Below are 22,386 nucleotides of genomic sequence, written 5' to 3' on the forward strand. Positions count from 1 at the left end.
GATTCCTTCATTTATGGCGTCCCTTCATATGCTTCAGTGAATTGTGTATACGCTACTTTATAATTTTTTCCCCCTGAGGTACACTTATTCCAAAAGCATAATTAAAACAATCATAATTTAGTTTTTAATGACTCATTTCCACCATCTGTCCAACCTTTACATATAAGTTGTCCATTTTCACTACTATAACACTGTGTCAGATTTCTATGCAGTAAATACAGTAACATTGTGAAATAATATTACAATTTAAAAGTTATTTTCCATCTAAATATATTGTAATAATTATTGTAATTGTAATATTGTAATTGTCATTTTTATTCCTGTGATCAAAGCTGAATTTTCAGCATCAGTACTCCAGTCTTCAGCGTCACATGGTCCTTCAGAAATTATTCTAATATGCTGATTTAAGTTGAAATCTACTTCTGCCAGTTGCCAAAGCATTACTAAGCAGTTTCCGATGTGTTCTGATTGGTTTTTGGTCTGTCAAATGAGCTTGCTAGTGTTCTGCTGGTTACCAGGGTTTTACTAAGCAGTTGCCAAGGTGCTCTATATTGGTTTTTAGTCTGCCAAATAAGGTTGCTAGTATTCTGCCAGTTGCCAGGGTGATACTAAGTGGTTACCAAGGTGTTCTAATTGGTTTTTGATCTGTCAAATGAGGTTGTTAGTATTCTGCCAGTTGCCAAGGTGTTACTAAGCGGTTGTCAAGGTGTTCTGATTGTTTTTTATTCTATCTATTGAGGTTTGTAGTATTCTACCAGTTGCCAGGGTGTTACTAAGCATTGGCCAAGATGTTCTGATTGGTTTTTAGTCTGTCAAATGAGGTTGCTAGTATTCTTCCAGTTGCCAGGGTGTTACTATGTACTTGCCTAAGTGTTCTAATTGGTTTTTAGTCCGTCAAATTAGGTTGCTAAAGTTAAGTTGGTTGCCTGGGTGTTACTAAGTGGTTGCCTAGGTGTTCTAATTGTTTTTTAGTCTGTCAAATTAGGTTGCTAATGTTAAGTTGGTTGTCAGGGTGTTACTAAGTGGTTGCCAAGGTGTCCTGATTGGTTTTTATTCTGTCAATTGAGGTTGGTAGTATTCTGTTGGTTGCCAGAGCGTTACTAAGCAGTTGGCAGTGTTCTAATTGGTTTTTAGTCTGTCAAATGAGGTTGCCAGTATTCTGCTGGTTACCAGGGTGTTACCAAGCGGTTGCCAATGTGTTCTGATTGTTTTTTAGTCTGTCAAATAAGGTTGCTAGTGTTCTGCCAGTTGCCAGGGTGTAACTAAGTGGTTTCCAAGGTGTCCTGATTGGGTTTTATTCTGTCAATTGAGGTTGGTAGTATTCTGTTGGTTGCCAGAGCGTTACTAAGCAGTTGGCAGTGTTCTGATTGGTTTTTAGTCTGTCAAATGAGGTTGCCAGTATTCTGCTGGTTACCAGGGTGTTACCAAGCGGTTGCCAATGTGTTCTGATTGTTTTTTAGTCTGTCAAATAAGGTTGCTAGTGTTCTGCCAGTTGCCAGGGTGTAACTAAGTGGTTTCCAAGGTGTTCTGATTGGTTTTTAGTCTGTCAAATGAGGCTGCTAGTGTTCTCCGGATTGCCAGGGTGTTACTAAGCAGTTAGCAAAGTGTTCTAATTGGTTTTTAGTCTATCAAATGAGGTTACTAGTGTTCTGCCGGTTGCCAACAACTAAGTGGTTGCTAAAGTGTTCTAATTGGTTTTTAGTCTATCAAATTAGGTTGTTAGTGTTAAGTTGGTTCCCAGGGTGTTACTAAGCGTTTACCAAAGTGTTGATGGGTGATTGTCAGGACATTACTATGTGGTTGCTAGGTGTTGCTAAGATGTTCTGAGTGTTTTTTAGTCTGTCATATGTGTTTTTTTGTGTTTTGCTGTTGCTATGTAGTCACCAAGGTGTTCTGAGCGAATGCCAAAAAGATTATTTAAAGCAAAAGCTAAGTAAATTAAGTCAAGTTCAATATAAATGCCATTTAGTAAATGATCGTATCAGTGGCGCATGATGATTATATATTGTTTTTATCATCAGCCACCTGTAATCTAAAATATAAGCCTTAATAATTAACCTGTATGCATTAGTTAGCACCACTAATAATATTTGAGTTTTTTGCTCCTGTGTTAATAACACTTGTGAAAACTAGCAGGCAAAACAGAAGAACGCCAGATTCAATGAGAGAATTATTTGTGCGTGGATCCGCTTTGAATTATTCATTTCCTGTTTTCCACTCTATTTTCTAGTTTGCTTCACAATAATGAAACAGAAAGGTCCCTAACGTACAGCTTCAGAACAGGTACAGAATATAAAGGGAGCCAAAGAATAAAGCCAAGCATTAAAGAGAATATGAGATACAAGTATATGAAACACGGCGCAGATGTTCATCTCTCAGCTCTTGCTGCACAGCTCACAAGTACAGTAACATCCCAGTGTCTTTCAGCATATCAGTTGTTTTAAACAACTCTCCTAAATGCAGATGCGATCTTCCCACGTGTTTGTTTACTCATGGGATTGAAGTAAAGGACACGCCGTTCAATTTCATACTCGGCTTCACAGGGACACATAAAGATCAAGGATCTTGTTAGAGGCGGGGAACCTGTACGCGGCAAGAAACGCACAACCCCGCCGGCTTATCGGATTAGCTGATTCACAAAGTAGGACGTCTTTTTCCCAAGCTTCAAGGAATTCGTCGCAAAATGACTAATTCACATCCTGCGTCGGATCATCCGATTGGTAAGACAGATAGTTTCCCGAGGCTAATTGGGTTGCTCTGATAGAAAACAGCAATTAAGTGATAAAGTGCTGGAGTGTGACCCCTTGAATCTGCGGGACGTCACTTTTCTGTTAGAAAACAGCAATAAAGTATTCTCAACTATTCAGGGCTGTAGTAAGATTCAATTTCAGTGGGTTTGCTGCTAAAGAAACAATCCCAGATAATCCCGCCCATAAAATGTCTGGAAAACAACTGTGATTGGTCAATTCAGATGTCAATCAAACAAAGGGGCGGTGCTAGGTCAAAATACTGTCTGTATGAAACTACAGAGCACCTAAGAAAACCATTCACTCGATTTGATATCAGATAAGTGGACGGTACTGACCTCATTCCCACAATGACCTTTCTTATTGTCTATAAACCATTAAAATCCATGTTCCTGACTTCTTATTGGAAAGTAACATTCCAAATGTCAAGTGTGCTGATATTTCTACAGAAAAGCCTGCATTATTACAGCGCTGGAGCAGGTCTAAAGCTACAGGTCTTTGACTTGAGATGATTCTGAATTAAAAGCAGACTGATTTCTTATGAAGAGAATTATAGAGCAGTTTCTTGTTCCACCAGAACAGTGGAACCAAACTGTCCCATATTCTAAAATGAATTTCAGAATTTGAATTTGAATTTTTGAAAGTAAAATTGAAATGGAATAAAAATTCATATAATGCATTTTGTTTTTACTTTAAATTACTCATAAACATGTTCAAATCACAATCACATCAACTATCTCCGTAAACATTAGATGAAATTAATAATCAATGTTTAAAAATAACATTGATAGAAAATTATTATATTTCAAACATTTCATTTTTATTTAAGACAAGTTATTAATTTACATAATTAATTTCAAGTGATTTATTAGAAGCAAATTAGAATTAGAAACTGATTTAATAATTCTAACTAATTAACTAATTTATTCAAACAGATGTATTTTTATGCACAGAATAATATGTAAATATGCATAAAAATTAGTATACAATAACAATAAACCAGCATCATTGTATTGTCACAAAGACTTGTCTTTAATCATCTTAAAATGCTATTTATAAGATTATAAGATCACAAATTAAATACAATTTTCTATTTCATCATGTTTCATAAATTTACTATAGTAAATTACATAAATGTATTATATAAATGTTTATGACAAAACAAATAAACATTCTTTTGAAGCACTTTATTAGAACCAAATTAGAAATATTAACTAATTTATCAATTATCAAGTAACTCATTTATTAAAATGTATGTATTTGTGTATTTATTTATCGTAATGCATACACATTATAAATAAAAATAAATTAAATATATATATATTTAAACATGCATATAATTCATCTGCAGAGTTGTATAGTCACAAAAACGTGTCTTTAATCAAAATAAAATGTATAAATTATAATAAAAATATTAAATATTAATTTTGTATTTCATTATATTTTATACATTTCATTCTACTTAAGATTAAATACATGTTTTTGTGTCAACACAAATTAAAACAATAATTTTAAGTAATTTATTAGAGCCGAATTAGAATTTTTAACTGATTTATTGATTTCAACCAATCAATTAATTTATTAAAAACAATTAATTGTTATGCATAGACATCATAAACAAAAAACTAAATTAAAAATGTAACATATGCATACAAATTGGCATGCAATAACGATAAATCAGCACACAATGAATCTGTAATCTAAATTATATCTTAGTATGAATAAAACTGATATTTACTGATACAGCACAATGCTTCTGGTTTCCACAAAAGTTACCTAAAGCAACCTGAAGAAAGCAAAAAAAAAAAAAATTGGATGTAGAATAAGCTCACTCACCAAACATATTCCCAATGTGTCCATTCCTGGTCAGAGGTCGAAGTTCGTTCTTTCCCCAAGCGTAAAGTTTATAGTTGTCCCAGGCGAATTTCATCATCTGCAAACACAAACAAACAGGTTACGATGTGAGAAATCACCTCAATACATTTAATGAGCAGATACTGGCATTAAACATGATATTAGGACGCAATTATGTCCAACGCCATCAACCGCAGATGTTGGCTGATCAAAAATGAAGATCAATCAGAAAAATATGGGCTTTTACGCATTAGATGATGATACCTCTGGCGCAGTGAAGCGTGGATACAGCATGGAAGAAATATGAGGATGTTATTAATGATGAGGAAAAACAACAACGAATTTAATCATGTTTCACAAGCTCTATTTATTTCTGCTGGAAGCAGCACACTGTCATAATTAGCTGTGCAGTAAGGCGGGCAGGCCTGCAGAATCACATTCATCAAATAAATACTGAAGAAATTCATGAACAGACAGGCGACGTCAAAGAAATGGACTGTTGTTACCTACATGCATTAATCAAGTAAATAAAATAATGAACACTTTTCTCATCGCCACTAACCACTGTAACCACAGTTGCTTCTTCTGTAAGTATTTGTTTTGTGTTAAAGGAGAAGTTCACTTCCAGAACAAAAATATTTACAGATAATTTGTCATCCAAGATTGTCTTTCTTTCTTCAGTCGTGAAGAAATGATGTTTTTTGAGGAAAACATTTCAGGGTTTCTCTCCATAAAGTGGACTTCTATGGTGCCTGCGAGATTGATCTTCCAAAATGCAGTTTAAATGCAGCTTCAAAGGGCTCTAAATGATCTCAGCCAAGAAAGAAGGTTCTTATCCAGCGAACAGATTTGTTATTTTCTTAAAAAAATTTACAGTTTATATACTTTTTAACCTCAGATGCTCATCTTGTCTAGCTCTGCATGCAGTCTGTGTATTCCAGTTGTTGACAGTTAGGGTATGTCGAAAAACTCCCATCTTATTTTCTCCTCCAACTTCCCAGTGTTTACAAAGTGAACATGCAAAGAAGGTCAAACACCCTTTACAAAAAATGTAAAAGAAACAATGTAGGATGATTTTGAAGTTTTTCGACATACCCTAACTGTCATGAACCGGAATACAGTTGATGCAGAGCTAGGCAAGGCGAGTGTTTGAGGTTAAAAAGTACATAAATTGTTATTTTGTTTAGAAAATAACTGATAGTTTCACTAGATAAGATCCTTCTTCCTCGGCTGGAATCCTTTGAAGCTGCATTGAAACGGCATTTTGGAAGTTCAAACACGGGGGCACCATAGAAGTCCATTATATAGAGAAAAATCCTGAAATGTTTTTCTCAAACAACATCATTTCTTTACAACTGAAGAAAGAAAGACATGAACATCTTGGATGGCAAGGTTGTGAGTACATTATCTGTTCATTTTTGTTCTGGAAGTGAACTAATCCTTTAACCGCTGTTGTAAACACAGCTGCTTTGTTCTGTAAGGATTTGTTTTGTGTTAAAGGAGAAGTTCACTTCCAGAACAAAAATATTTACAGATAATTTACTCGCCCCCTTGTCATCCAAGATTGTCTTTCTTTCTTCAATATTAAAGAAATTATGTTTTTTGAGGGAAACATTTTAGGAATTCTCTCCATATAGTGGATGTCTATGGTGCCCCTGAGTTTGAACGTCCAAAACGCAGTTTAAAAGCAGCTTTAAAGGGCTCTAAACATCTTATCTAGTGAAACAATTGGTTATTTTCTTTAAAAACGTACAATTTATATACTGTTTAACCTCAAACGCTCGTCTTATCTAGGTGTATTCATGACAGTTAGGGTATGTCGAAAAACTCCCATCTTATTTTCTCCTCCAACTTCCCAGTGTTTACAATGTGAACATGCAAAAAAGGTCAAACGCCCTTTACTAAAAAGGTAAAACAGCCATGTAGGATGATTTTGAAGTTGGAGGAGAAAATGAGATGGGAGTTTTTCGACATACCCTAACTGTCATGAACCAGAATACAGTTGATGCAGAGCTAGTGTTTGAGGTTAAAAAGTACATAAATTGTTTTTTTGTTTTTTTAGAAAATAACTGAGAGCGTCAAACCTCTCAAAAATGATTCCAGCCAAGAAACCAGGGTCTTTTCCTAAAAAATTGACAATTTTTATACTTTTTAACCTCAAATGCTTGTCTTGTCTAGCTCTGCCTGAACTCTGTGTATTCCAGTTCAAGACAGTTAGGGTATGTCAAAAAACTCCCATTTCATTTTCTCCTCCAACTTCCAAAATCATCCTACATCGCTGCAGAAGTACCAACCCAGTGTTTACAAAGTGAACGTGCAAAAAGATCAAACACCCTTTACAAAAAAAAAAAAAAAAGGTAAAACAGCGATGTAGGACAATTTTGAAGTTGGTGAAGAAAATGAGATGGGAGTTTTTCAACATACCCTAACTGTCTTGAACTGAAATAGACAAAGTTCATGCAGAGCTAGACAAGACAAGCATTTGAGGTTAAAAAATATATAAATTGTCATTTTTTTTTTTTTTTTAGAAAATAACCAATTGTTTTGCTAGATAAGACCCTTATTCCTCGGCTGGGATTGTTTAGAGCCCCGTTGAAGCTGCATTTAAGCTGCATTTTGGAAGTTCAAACTCAGGGGCACCATAGAAGTCCATTATATGGTGAGAAATCCTGAAATGTTTTCATCGAAAAACAATTTCCTTATGACTGAAGAAAGAAAGACATGAACATCTTGGATGACAACGGGGTGTGTAAATTATCTTTACATTTTTGTTCTGGAAGTGAACAACTTCTTTAAACAGTATTCTTCTCAATACTTCACTTTTTGGCTTTTTAAAGACAGGTTTGTGACAAGATAAACAGCTACAATATTATTTATGAATAATTATAAATCATTCTTAACTGATTTATTAATTTTAACTAATGTATAAAAAAAACAATATTTTTTATAAATAAAATTAATTTAAATATGCATATCTTTTAAATGCTTTTTCATTGCAAGGATGCACTAAACAAAAATGACAAGAAAGACATTGATAATGTTACAAAAGATTTCTATTGCAAATAAAATGCTGTACTTTTGTACTTTTTATTCATCAAGGACTGTTTCTACAAAAATATGAAGCAGCACAACTGTTTCCAACATTGATAATAATCACAAATGTTTCATGAGCAGCAAATCAGCATATTGGAATGATTTCTGAAGGATCATGTGACATTGAAGACTGCAGTAATGAAGCTGAAAATGTAGCTTTGTTTCACAGATATCAATTACATTTTACAATATATTCACATAGAAGTCAGTACTGTTAAATTGTAATAATATTTCACAATTTTTAGTTTTTATTGCATTTTTGATCAACTAAATGCAGCCTTGGTGAGCAGAAGAGACGTCTTCCGAAAACAATAAAAAATCTTACCATCATTAATCATGATATATTGTTATTTATTTTGACGGAAATCACTAAATCTTGAAATTAGTGTCACATGATCTTTCAGAAATCAGCTGTTCAAGAAACATTTTTGATTATTATCAATGTTTTTGTAGAAACTGACAGATTTTATTTTTTAGCATTCACAGATAAATAGAAAGTTCAAAAGAACAGGATTTATTTGAAACAGAAATCTTTTAACATTATAAATGTTTTTACTGTTACTTTTGATCAATTAAATGCATCCTAGATTAATAAAAGTATTTTATTCATAATGTAATATAATATCTAATATAAATTAGTGCATTGGTTTTTTTTAATCAGTTTTTAAAAAAATCTAAATAAATAGTATTTTTGATTAAATAAATACAGCCTTGGTGAGCAGAAGAAACTATTTAAATCTTAAGTTGAAAGTTAAGTACAAGTTTATAAAATTGCTTATCTGCAATCACTAAATTAACTACACAGTTCTCTTGAATACTTGATTTTAATTATAAAGATTTTTTTTTTCACTCATGCATTGATTAAATGTTCTTAATAAATCTAGGAAAACAAAAAGTGTCAATAAGATTTTAATTCGGCTTCTAAGATCTACTCAAAATAAGACCTAAAACCTATTATTTCCTGACTGGTTCTGAGTCGATTAATGAACAATACGAAGAACACGGACTAATGCTGCTCCGTCCAAAGCTCTGAGCTCAGTGGCGGTGGATTTGCGAATCTCTCGGGTTTGAGCTCTGAATGAGTATTTCAGCACAGCCGGGAAGAGAGAAGCTCTGGATGACGCCTGGCACCAACAACCTCCACGAGGCTAGCTCTGAAAAAGACTTTCTTCCCTTGAGAAGGAAGCCAATAATTGATGTGGGATTGCCTCCAACAACGCAATAAAAAGGCTTTCGACATGATAGGGAATTAGCAGGAAGAAATTCCAAGCGATACTTATTTGAGCTCGACATGAAGGAGCAGCTGGGCCGGGAATGTGGACGATTCTTGCGTTGCATAAAGGTTTTGTGATCATCTGTTACTGAGTGCAACACAAACGCTTCGGTTTCCAATGCTCGCTGTTGTTCAGAAAAATCCTTCAGGGGGGTGTTCCATAAACCAAGTTTACCAAATAAGTCAGGCTTATTTCAGTTAGTCTGACTTATTTTGAGCCAAATCAAGTGACAATAAATCAGACTAACTTATTTGGTTAGTTTGTTTGAACTAAATTTATTTTGCTTACCCCATTGACAGATTATTTTGCTTGTTGTAAGCAAAAGCTCAATTAATTTTGACTTGTTTTTTCTGAAAGCAATAAAATAATTGTTACTCCTTTAGAAAATCCTTCTTGATTTAAGAATTTTTAGATATTTTGACTGGAAACAAGACAAAAAATCTAACTAAGAAAAGCATTTTTTGCAGTGTTGCAGATCCTGTAGGTCTATGTAAACTTTTATCTTTTGATTTAATTGATCAAAAATACTATAAAAATGTGAAATATTATTACAACTCAAAAAAAGTTTTCTATGTGGATATCTGTTGAAATGTAATTTATTCCTGTGGTCAAAGCTGATTTTTTTAATTAACATTACTCCAGTCTTCAGTGTCACATGAAACTTCACTTGAACCACATGAAATCACTTTTCCCACTCGGTTTTAAGTTGTGTATCATTTCGTCTCTCCTGAGGCAGTTCAGGGCCAAAGAAAAGAAAATACAGAGCAGGTTTTCTACCTGTTAGCACTTCTTGTCCACTTTATCTACACTGATAGCAACAGAACTGGCGGAGAGGAGCCGAGCTGAAAGACAGTTTTATCACAGATCTCATAAACATGGACAGTCTGTGCCGCTGTCAGAGCAAAAATCAAACACGTCTTTCCTCTACTGTATCAGAATGAATGGACACATACATAACACTATACTACTGACTCTGACAGTCGACAACAGTCATACAAGCAGCCAAATATGACTAAAGAGCAAGAGATGAATAAAAGAGATAGAATATCTATAGAATCTATAGAATAGATGATAGATGGATGGATGGATGGATGGATGGATGGATGGATGGATAGATAGATGATAAGATGGATGGATGGATGGATGGATGATAGATGGATGGATGGATGATGATAGATGGATGGATGAATGATAATGGATGGATGGATGGATGGATGGATGGATGGACTGACTGATGGATGGACTGATGGATGGATGATAAATGGGTGGATGGATGGACGGATGGACGGATGGATGGATGATGGATGGATGGATGGATGGATGGATGGATGGATGGACGGATGGATGGATGGACGGATGGATGGATAGATGGATAGATGTATGGATGGATGGATGGATGGATGGATGGATGATGATAGATGGATGGATGAATGATAATAGATGGATGGATGGATGGATGGATGGACTGACTGATGGATGGATGATAAATGGGTGGATGGATGGATGGATAGACGGACGGATGGATGGATGGATGGATAGATGGATAGATGTATGGATGGATGGATGGATGGATGGATGATAGATGGATGGATGAATGATGATGGATGGATGGATGGATGGATGGATGGATGGATGGACTGACTGATGGATGGACTGATGGATGGATGATAAATGGGTGGATGGATGGATGGATAGACGGACGGATGGATGGATGGATGGATAGATGGATAGATGTATGGATGGATGGATGGATGGATGGATGATAGATGGATGGATGAATGATGATGGATGGATGGATGGATGGATGGATGGATGGATGGATGGACTGACTGATGGATGGACTGATGGATGGATGATAAATGGGTGGGTGGATGGATGGATGGATGGATGGATGGATGGATGGATGGATGGACGGATGGATGGATAGATGGATAGATGTATGGACGGATAGATAGATGATAGACGATAGATAAATAGATGGATGGGTGGATGGATGATGGATGGATGGGTGGATAAAAGATGGATGGATAGATGATGGATAGCTAGATGTACAGATGATAGAAAGATGATAGATGATAGATAGATGGATGGATGGGTGGATGGAGGATGGATGGATGGGTGGATAAAAGATGGATGGATAGATGGATGATAGATGGATAGATAGATGGATAGAAAGATGATAGATGATGGATGGATAGATGATAGATAGATGGGTGGATAAATGGATAGATAGATGGATAGACGGATAGATAGATGATGGATGGATGGATGGATGGATGGATGGAAAGATGGATAGATTGGTAGATGGGTGGATGGATAGATAATAGATAGATGGATAGATGTATGATAGATAGATAGATAGATAGATAGATAGATAGATAGATAGATAGATAGATAGATAGATAGATAGATAGATAGATAGATAGATAGATAGATAGATAGATAGATAGATAGATGAACGTCTAAAGAACCAACGCTCTTCATGACATACATTTCTAAATGACTCAGCTGTTCAGAGATTCACAAATGGAGCCATCACATCTCCTCCACATCATGACCTGTCATCTCTCTATCCTAACTGTAAATGAGATGGCAAAGACCCAGAAACAAATAAGGCAGAAACAAGAGCGGTCTGCTTTGGTGAGCACGGACATTACTGCATAACTTTCACGATTAAATAACTAAATTAACATTGTAACCAGTAGAGCGTAAGAATAGAAACGCCAAGGCCTTGAGTTTGATTCCCATGGATCATTTTGCTGGCAATATACTGTACAGTTAAGGTCAAACCGGTACATACACCTTGCAGAATCTGCTAAATGTTTATTATTTTAACAAAATAAGAGAGATCAAATACAAGACGCTTAAAAAAAATAGCTGAATTTATAAAAACAAAAAACAAAACAAAAAGCGTTTACATACACTTGATTCTCAATACTGTGTTGTTACCTGAATGATCCAGAACCTTTTTTGTTTTTGTTTGTTTGTTTAGTGATAGTTGTTCATGAGTCCCTTGTTTGTCCTGAACAGTTACACTGCCTGCTGATTTTAGGAAAGTCTTTCAGGCCCCACTAATTCTTCGTTTTTTTAACACTTTTGTGTACTTTCCAGCAATGACTGTATGATTTGGAGATCCATCTTTTCACACTGAGGACAACTGAGGGACTCATATGCAACTATTACAGAAGGTTCAAACACTTGAGTATGTAACCCTTTAATGTGCTTAGGGTTTTTGTAGGGAAAAGCATCTTCCATATTAATACATATAAACAGAGTGAGACCTTATTACCAGTACTTAAAAAACTACTTAATCAACAACTGCTTAAAAACAACTGGAAAGTGAAGCTTAAGGGAGTAAATAACCAGATCCAGCATTACTAAAGAAACAAACCCAATAAATCACATCCATTACTCCACAAATCAGATGAACAACAAAACATGGCCAGCAGCTCAAATGAATCAGAACCTGATGAGGGAAAAAAAAAAAACATTAAAAACTCCCAAATGACTAGCAAACACTATGAAATGCAACATTGTTCACACACACGCTTGTATTTGCATATAAAATGCAGAAATGTAATCCAGATGGCACTAATAAAAAGATTCATAAGCATTCGGAGAGTTAGGAATTATGATTTGCAATCTGTTCATATGCGATCTGTGTGGTACAATCACACTTTACATACAAAAAAACGAATAAGCTCACATCTCACACACAGAGACGGCCGGCCTCTATTAAGATCTCTGAGAACACGTGACGTAAATGTCTCAGACAGCTTAAACGATGAGCAAATACAGCCATTACAGAAACATTCAGTGTATTTCCAGCAAACGAGAGAACACACTCCCATGTCTGACACTTTGATAAATTGCTCCACGCTGTGATATATCTCTTAAAATTGCATAAGCCTCTCACAAAGTCCCTGCGTGGCACATCAAAACCATCCTGTTTTTTTGCACAGAAAGTGAAGAATATATATATATATTGACCAAATGGAAACATAATGAGCCCCTGGTGTGCTGCATGCAATTCCCAGATGAGATGAAAGCGAGATGCGGGCATTAATGGGCTTTTATGCGGCGCGGGTCTTTCATCCCAGACCTGGTGGAGGTCTAGCAGACAAATTGCAACAAACTTCTGGATGAACAAATATGGCGAATTTCGTGTAACCCGTCAAGAACACGCCTGACTCATGTTTTATTCCATGATCAAAACGACTATTTACTACACATTACTGCAATAAATAAATATTTAAATAAATTGCATGCAGACAAAAAACTTTCTCCAACAATTCAACAAACTTATTTACTAATACTATATTCATATATAAATATATTTATTTTTAATTAATATTAACTTACAAATAATAAATGAAAATATCTAATATATTAACAAACAAAATGCATATTTATATACATAAAAAAGACAGACTACCGACTACTCGTTACTGTAATAAATAAATATTTAAATAAATTGCATGCATACAAAAAAATTATCCAACAATTTAACTTATTTACTAATACTATATTCATATATAAATATATCTGCATATGATCAATTTAGTTTAAAATGTTCTATTTATTTTTAATTAATATTAACTTAATAATAATTAACTTAATAACTTAATTAATAATTTCTATCCAATAATAAATAATACTAAGTGTAACAATAAATAAAAATATCTAATATATTAACAAACAAAATGCATATTTATATACATAAAAAAGACAGACTACCGACTACTCATTACTGTAATAAATATTTAAATAAATTGTATGCAGACAAAAAACTTTCTCCAACAATTTAACAAACTTATTTACTAATACTATATTCATATATAAATATATATGCATATGATCAATTTAGTTTAAATGTTCTATTTATTTTTAATTAATATTAACTTAAAAATAATAAATAATACTAAGCATAACAATAAATAAAAATATCTAATATATTAACAAACAAAATGCATATTTATATACATAAAAAAGACAGACTACCGACTACTCGTTACTGTAATAAATAAATATTTAAATAAATTGCATGCATACAAAAAAATTATCCAACAATTTAACTTATTAACTAATAATATATTCATATATAAATATATCTGCATATGATCAATTTAGTTTAAAATTGTATATTTAGTTTTTATTAACATTAACTTAAAAATAATAAATAAATGAAAATATCTAATATATTAACAAACAAAATGCATATTAATATACATAAAACATACACACAATATATATAAATGTGGGAAATAAAGTCAGAATTGTGAGATGTAATCTTGAAATTGCAAGAAAAAAAAAGTCTGTTAGATAAAAAGTCGCAGTTACCCTTTTTATTTGTATTCAGTGGTGGAAACGTGCTTCCATATATTTGAGTATAACTGAGATACTATTATAATTTTTTATAATATTTTTTATTAGTTTTTTTTTTAATGTCTACGTAGTTTTTAATACATTTTATTTGAGTTGTAAGTGTTTTAGGTAAAGCAGTGCTCTCTGTTGATTCAGGTTGAGGGTCGGTGAGAGCAAGTGCTTATAAATCCTGCAGGTTTAATGCTGCTGACTGGGAGTTTGACTTCAGTCTATAGTTCATGAACACACTCAGATTCTTTCTCAGTGTGTAGAGAAGCATTAAAATATGAAGACTGCTGGAGAACAGTGTTTGCATGGCTGGGTGCCTCATTTAGGCTGAGCTGTAACTCGCATCTGTATAATAATGGACATCTCTCTAGCATCCGCAGTCTTCATACACATATAAACCTGTTCGGCAGTAGATCTCACAGTAAAATAAGACCCATGAGACCATATTTTATTTTTTAGATCAAATCCAAATTGGCACTTTTAGTCCATGTCATTATAGACTAAACTAAAAAAACGAATAAAAATGACAAAAACACGAATAAAATTACTAAAACTTTAATTTTAACTTTAGATTAAAACTCTTTTTTAAAGACTATTTATAAAAATATTTAAAAATGTTTAAAAACTAAAAAAAAAAAAAAAAGTGAAATATTTATTTATTTTAGCTAGCTGCCAAGGCAAACATTTTCCATTTTTATTTAGTTTAAAAAAATATATATATATATATATATATATATATATATATATATATATATATATAAACTAACACTAAAAAGTTAAAATAAATAAATAAATAGAATAACAAAAAAATGGCAAAAATACACAATATAATTAATAAACCTATAACTCAAATAAAAAATATTTTATAAATTTTTATTTAGTTTAACTTGATATACTACAATAACTAACACCGAAATAAAAAATAAAACCATTTAGACACATTAAAAAGTACAACAAATCCCCTAAAACTTAAATTTTACATTTAATTTTAGACTTTTTAATAAAAAAAATATTTACAAATAAAAATATTTTTTCAAACTGTTTAAAAACTTGAAAAACATGAAAGTACATTTTTCATTTTTATTTAGTTTAACTATATATAAACTAAATTAATAACATAAAATAACTAAAAAAAGAATACAATTTTAAAAAATTCACAATATCTTTACTAAAACATTAACTGATATAAAAAAAAAATTTTGTATAAAATATACAAAAAAAACACACATTTTATATTAGCTAGTTGTCAAGACAAAATTTTACATTTTTTTATTTATTTTTATTCAATTCAATACACTAAAATAACTAATGCTGAAAAAAGCAAAAACATTTAGACACGTTAAAAAGTACAACAAAATTACTTAAACTTTAATTTTAACTTTAAATAAAAAATTTAATACTTTTTTTTATAAAAAATGTAAAAAAAAAAATTTGAATAAATCAACCAATAAAATATATTACATTATTTCAGCTAATTGCCAAGGCAAATGTTTTCATTTTTATCTATCTATCTATGGAAAAATGTAAAAAACTAAAAAAGTACTGAAAAAGTAAAACAACAACAAAAAACAATAAATAAATAAAATAACTAAAAAGAAAAAAAAGTCAAATATAAACAATATAATTACTAAAACTTTAACTGAAATAAAAAAATATTTTATTATAATATATAAATATAAATATAAATATAAATATAAATGAAATAATTATTTTATTTTAGCTAGTTGCCAAGGCAAAATTGTTCATTTTTATTTAGTTTAGCTTGATATACTACAATAACTAATACTGAAAAAAAAAAAAGAAAAAAAAAACTATTTAGGCACATTAAAAAGTACAAAAAAATGACTAAACCTTTAACTGAAATTAAATAGAAATAGAAATAAAAACAAAATCCAACTCAAAATATTAGCAAAAATTATAATAGTATGATACTAAAACAACACAAGTAAAAATGCTATGGTAAAAATCTGTAAAACCAGTATAACAGATCAAATTGGAAATTGTGTATAATTTTACAGTCAAATACCATTAAATGCATCATTTTTGAATATGTCTTCCTGTTTTAACATGAAATACATTAAGAAAACCACACTCATCTACAATTTCACAGGGCATTTACACTCTTTGAACCACTTGATCAATTTTATTCCCTTACTGAGAAATGCTCAAGTATTGTGCTGCAAGTAGAGTGAGAAGTTTCTGTGAAAACTATGAAAGGTGCTAACCATCAGACTTCCTTTAGAGCTAATTAGCCATCATCATGTTACTATGACTCAGCTTCACAGAGGCTTTCAGAAGAGATTTAGTCACTGATTCACGTTTTCAAAAACACCAGCATACAGGAAGCTTTCCTGGAGCTTATAGTGTGAACTAGTCTTGCCAACTAGCAGTGTATAACTAGATAAAAATGTTTGTCAAGACAAACTTTAAGTTGGTTTGAGAAAGCCAGACCAGAAAGTTTGACAAGTTTAAAAAGTTTTAAGTTTGACGGTTTTCAGTTTAAGGTAGTTTTAAAAGCGAAAGAAGAAAGAAAGAAAGAAAGAAAGAAAGAAAGAAAGATAGATAGCAAGTTACTAGCATGTTGCTAGCATGATTAGCATGTTATTATCTTGTTGCTAGCATGATTCCAGCATGATTAGTATGTTACTAACATGTTTTAACAGCAAGTTACTAGCTCGTTTCTAGCATGATTAACATGTTATTAGCATGTTGCTAGCATGATTAGCAAGTGACTAGCATGTTGTTATCATGAGTAACATGTTACTAGCATGTTAATAGCACATTTCAATCATGATTAACTTGCTATTAGCATGTTGATAACATGTTTTAGCAGCATTTGCAAGTTAATAGCATGTTGCTACTACATTTCTAACATGATTAACATGTTACTAACATGTTGTTAGCATGATTATCAAGTGACTAGAATGTTAACATGATTAACATGTCACCAGCATGTTGCTAGCATGATTAACAAGTTACTAACATGGTGGTAACATGATTAGCATGTTGCTAGCATGTTTTAACATTATTTGCAAGTTACTTACATGTTTCTAACACAATTAGTATGTCACTAGCATGTTGCTAGCATGATTAATGAGTTGCTAGCATGTTGTTAGCATGATTTTATCACGATTAACATGTTACTAGAATGTTGCTAGCATGTTGTTAGCATGATTAGCAAGTTACTAACATGTCATTAGCATGATTAACATGTCACCAGCATGTTTGCTAGCATTTTTTAACATCATTTGCAGGTTACTAACGTGTTGCTAGCATGATTAGCAAGTTAATAACATGTTGCTAGCATGTTGTTAGCATACTTTGCAGGACACTAGTATGTTGCTAGCATGATTAACATGTTGATAGCATGTTTTAACATAAGCATGTTGCTAACATGATTAACATGTCGCTAGCACATTGCTAGCATGTTTTTAGCATAATTTGCAGGTCACTAGCATATAACTAGCATGATTAGCATGTTGCTAGCATGATTAGCATGTTGATGGCATGTTTTAACATGATTAGCATGTTGTTAGCATGATTAGCATGTTGCTAGCATGTTTTAACATGATTAGCATGTTGTTAGCATGATTAACATGTTGCTAGCATGTTTTAGCATAATTTGCAGATTACAAGCATGTTTGCTAACATGATTAGCATGCTGACAGCATGTTTTAGCATTATTATGTTGCTAGCATGATTAACATGTTGCTAGCATGTTTTAACATTATTTGCAGGTTATCAGCATGTTGCTAAAATGATTAGCATGCTGATAGCATGTTTCAGTATTATTAGCATGTTGCTAGCATGATTAGCAAGCCACTATCATGTTTTAACAATTTGCAGGTTACAAGCATGTTGCTAACATGATTAGCATGCTGTTAGCATGTTTCAGCATTATTAGCATGTTGCTAGCATGATTAGCAAGCCACTATCATGTTTTAACAATTTGCAGGTTACAAGCATGTTGCTAACATGATTAGCATGCTGTTAGCATGTTTTAGCATGATTAGCTTTTTGCTAGCATGATTAGCACGTCACTATCATGTTTTAACAAATTGCAGGTTACAAGCATGTTGCTAACATGATTAGCATGCTGTTAGCATGTTTTAACAAGATTAGCATGTTGCTAGCATGATTAGCATGTCACTATCATGTTTTTAACATAATTTGCAGGTTACTAATATTTTACTACCATGATTAACATGTTGATAGCATGTTTTAGCATGATTAGCATGTCGCTAATATGTTTTTAACATTATTTGCAGGTTACCAGCATGTTGCTAGTATGATTAGCATGTCGCTATCATGTTTTAACAATTTGCAGGTTACAAGCATGTTGCTAACATGATTAGCATGCTGTTAGCATGTTTTAGCATGATTAGCATGTTGCTAGCATGATTAGCATGTCACTATCATGTTTTTAACATAATTTGCAGGTTATGAGCATGTTGCTAGCACTTGACTTGTCTAAAATGATACAAAGTGGTGGTTTGAGGTTGTGATTTACGGCTCAAAAAGAGCCAACTTAATAACAGTCACCGGACTAGACGTCCCATTCTGATGATGGAGCGCCACAGACAGAGCCTCGCCAACCAGCGACTGTGAAACCCACTAAACTTCCGACTCAGCGTCACTCAAATAACCAAAGCAGCATCTTGTGCGTAATGGACCTCAGATTCTCCATTGAGAAGCAATTTGAGGCAATTATCAAACTAACACATAAAGAGCAGGAGGCTGATGGAGGAGGAGGAAGTGGGCTGATGAAGGGTCTCGGGCTCTTCTGATTGCGAGCAGCTGTGGTGGAAAAAGCCAAAAACGCAGATTAAGGGGCATTGAGGACAGGAAAAGTAGACAAAAACACGGTGGTTAGAGGCTAAATGAGCAGCTACTAAACTCAGTGACTCTCAACTGCCTGAAGAAGAATCCAGTTTGGTCCAATTACACAGGATTTTAGGCTCTGGAGTTGTTTTCTGAATAGGAATAATAAGGAAAACTTCAGCAAAAATGAAAACTCTTCATTATATGCTCAACCTCATCAAAGCCCCTTTCAAATAAAGTCAGTTCACTCGCCGACCGTATTTGCAGCAGCTCTGGTCAACCAAGACCAACTTCTAACCCCTTCAATGGGGAAATGCTTATGCCTAAATTGCATTAGAAATAGCATTTACCTCCGATTGGTCTCAACTGGTGCCTCTTATGACAACAGCAGTTGTGATGACTTTACCAATTCGCTCTTTTATTCAGAAGGAGGGACCAGGCCTTAGTGCAAATAAAACAAAAATAAAAAAAATTAAATAAATAAATAAAATGTAATATATATATATATATAAATTTTTGAAAAATTAAAATTGTAAATAAATATTACATTAAAAATAAAAAACTAACTAAATAATTTATTTAAATAATTATTATAATAATTAAATAAATATATTTTTTTTTACAAAACATGTTTTTTTTTGTTTTTTTTTTACAAAAAAAGGGTAAAACTTACTAAAGCTAAATTACTTATTATTTAAAGATTCAACCAAAAAAAAATCTCCCTTATTTTACTGACTTCATTGGCTTCATTTTCCAGAAAACAAAGTCTATATATATATATATTTATATATATATATATACACATACACACACACACACGACCAAAAGTCTTGGAATACAGCACAAGCTTTTAATTTGTATTATTGTTGTTGCTGCTGTTTTATTATATTTATTATACTATATTATATTTGTATTTTATTTTTTATTTTAATTACATTTTTTATTGTATTATTTTTATTATTTTTTATTTTATTTTATTATTTTATTACATTTCATTATATTGTATCTTTACTTTTTATTTTATTTTCTATTTTATTATATTTTTATTTTATCATACATTCTCAACATTCAGTAAATAAACGTTAGAACTACATATGTGCAAAATGCTGAATAGTCAGCGGGAATTACAAAATCAATGTTTTTCTGTTTTATTTTATTGTTTTTTTATTGTATTATATTTATATTTTATTTTGTTTTATTATATTTTATTTTAATTTATGTTTTGTTTTATCTTCAATTTTATTATATTTTATATATAATTTTTTCATTTTATTTTTTATTTTATAATATTTTTATTTTATTCCATCTTATTTTTGCCATTTTTAAAGCTTGAATCCAAATAAACTAAATATTTTTCAAAATGTGCCCTTTTATTTTCTACAGAAAAATATATAAGTAATATAATATGTATCTAAATAATGACTAACTACAAATCAAACACTTCTGGAGAGCGTTCTCAACATTCAGTAAATAAACGTTAGGACTACATGCGTGCATAATGCTAAATAGTCTCCAGCGGGAATTACAAAACCACTGTTTTTCCTCACAATTAGCTGCATTCAAGAGCACAAAACAAAGGCTTTCTGAAGCGTCCTTTAAACAACGGCAAAGAAAGACAATGGGCTATTAGCTTATTTAAAAAACATCCCTCATGAGCGCACACCAAATGTTAAACCGAGCCTGAAACACGGCATTGTGAGGCGAGCGGTGCCATCCATACAAAACACTGACAGATTCTCATCAGAACAATAACGAGTTTGTGGGCGAACGCCTCACACCGCATTATCTTTGTCAGTCCAGTCGCTGTCACAATTACCCGGCGTTCGCGGGCCAGACTCCACAGGGACCGGGTTGGATCACGCCTGGTCCGAATCGCAGCTGACCTCCGGTCTGGAGAGCGCCAGTAATTTCAGCCACAGACCACCGTGATTTGGTCGGGGAAGCGATTTACCTTCAGGATTACCTGGAGCCCCACGGCAGCAGCTGGCCATTATGAAGGAGGCTAATCTGGAGAGAAACAAGGTCAAAAAAACACTGATAGTCCATAATGCTTCAGGCTCCATGGGCCCGTGATTGGAGGAAGCGGACCGGGCAGAAGTAATGTCGCCTAAAGAGCTCAGGGCCGCCGTGGGACGCCGACTAATGAAACGATGGGGAAGAAAGTGTTCGACACAAATTTGATTTAAAACAGCAGGGACTTTCAGATACTCAAACCACAATCCTCAATCACCAATCAGATGCTGAGGTCCAGTGCTGATGGAAGGGACATATTCACATGAATATCACAATAACACAAAACTGGATTTTTTATATGAATATAATTCTTAAAATATATTTGAATACGTTTTTTTTTTTTTTTTTTAGTTTTTATTTACATTTTAGTTAGAAATTTCATCATTTTGTTGTGTGTCTTTGTCACTTTTAGTAGTTTTAGTTTTTTATATTTGCCTATATCATTTAAAAAAAATGTTTTATTTCAGTTCTAGTTTTTTTATATTCTGTTTACCTATTACACATTTTTATTTCAGAGCTAGTTTTATTAATACATATGCCTATATAGTGTATTATTAACTTTTTTTGTCTGTTTTAGTATTTATATTTGCCTATATAGCTAAAAAACTTAGTCCATTTTTATTTTTATACATCTTTTATACATTTATATTCCAGCTCTAGTTTTATAGTGTTTAATTAACTTTTTTGTCAGTTTTAGTATTTATGTTTTCCTATATAGCTAAAAAAACTTATAAAGTTAAAGTTTTAGTTTTTTTATATATCTTTTATACATTTATATTTCACTATAGTTTTTTGGTCTATACAGTTTATGTAAGGGATAATCAACGGTTTGCCGTGCAACTATATATACTATATGTGACCCTGGAGCACAAAACCAGTCTTAAGTCGCTGGGGTATATTTGTAGCAATAGCCAAAAATACATTGCATGGGTCAAAATTTTTGATTTTTCTTTTATGCCAAAAATCATTAAGAAATTAAGTAAAGTTCATGTTCCATGAAGATTTTTTGTAAAATTCCTACTGTAAACCTATCAAAATGTAATTTTTGATTTGTAATATGCATTGTTAAGAACCTAATTTGGACAACTTTAAAGGTGATTTTCTCAGTCTTTTTGATTTTTTTGCATCCTCAGATTTCTGATTTCAAATAGATGTATCTCAGCCAAATATTGTCCTATCCTAACAAACCATACATCAATAGAAAGCTTATT

General features: G+C 32.5%; 1 protein-coding gene across 1 annotated transcript in view; it reads right to left on the reverse strand.

The window, feature by feature from the left end:
• The window catches only part of LOC141342476 (mannosyl-oligosaccharide 1,2-alpha-mannosidase IA), a 308,562-nt gene that overhangs the window by 125,878 nt on the left and 160,298 nt on the right, over positions 1–22,386 (reverse strand). Inside the window, exon 2 of the mRNA XM_073846931.1 lies at positions 4,584–4,680. Within this exon, the coding sequence (XP_073703032.1) occupies positions 4,584–4,680 (97 nt within the window). The remainder of the gene's footprint in view (positions 1–4,583; positions 4,681–22,386) is intronic.

This window comes from Garra rufa, chromosome 9, assembly GCF_049309525.1.
Source record: "Garra rufa chromosome 9, GarRuf1.0, whole genome shotgun sequence".
Lineage (NCBI taxonomy): Eukaryota > Metazoa > Chordata > Actinopteri > Cypriniformes > Cyprinidae > Garra > Garra rufa.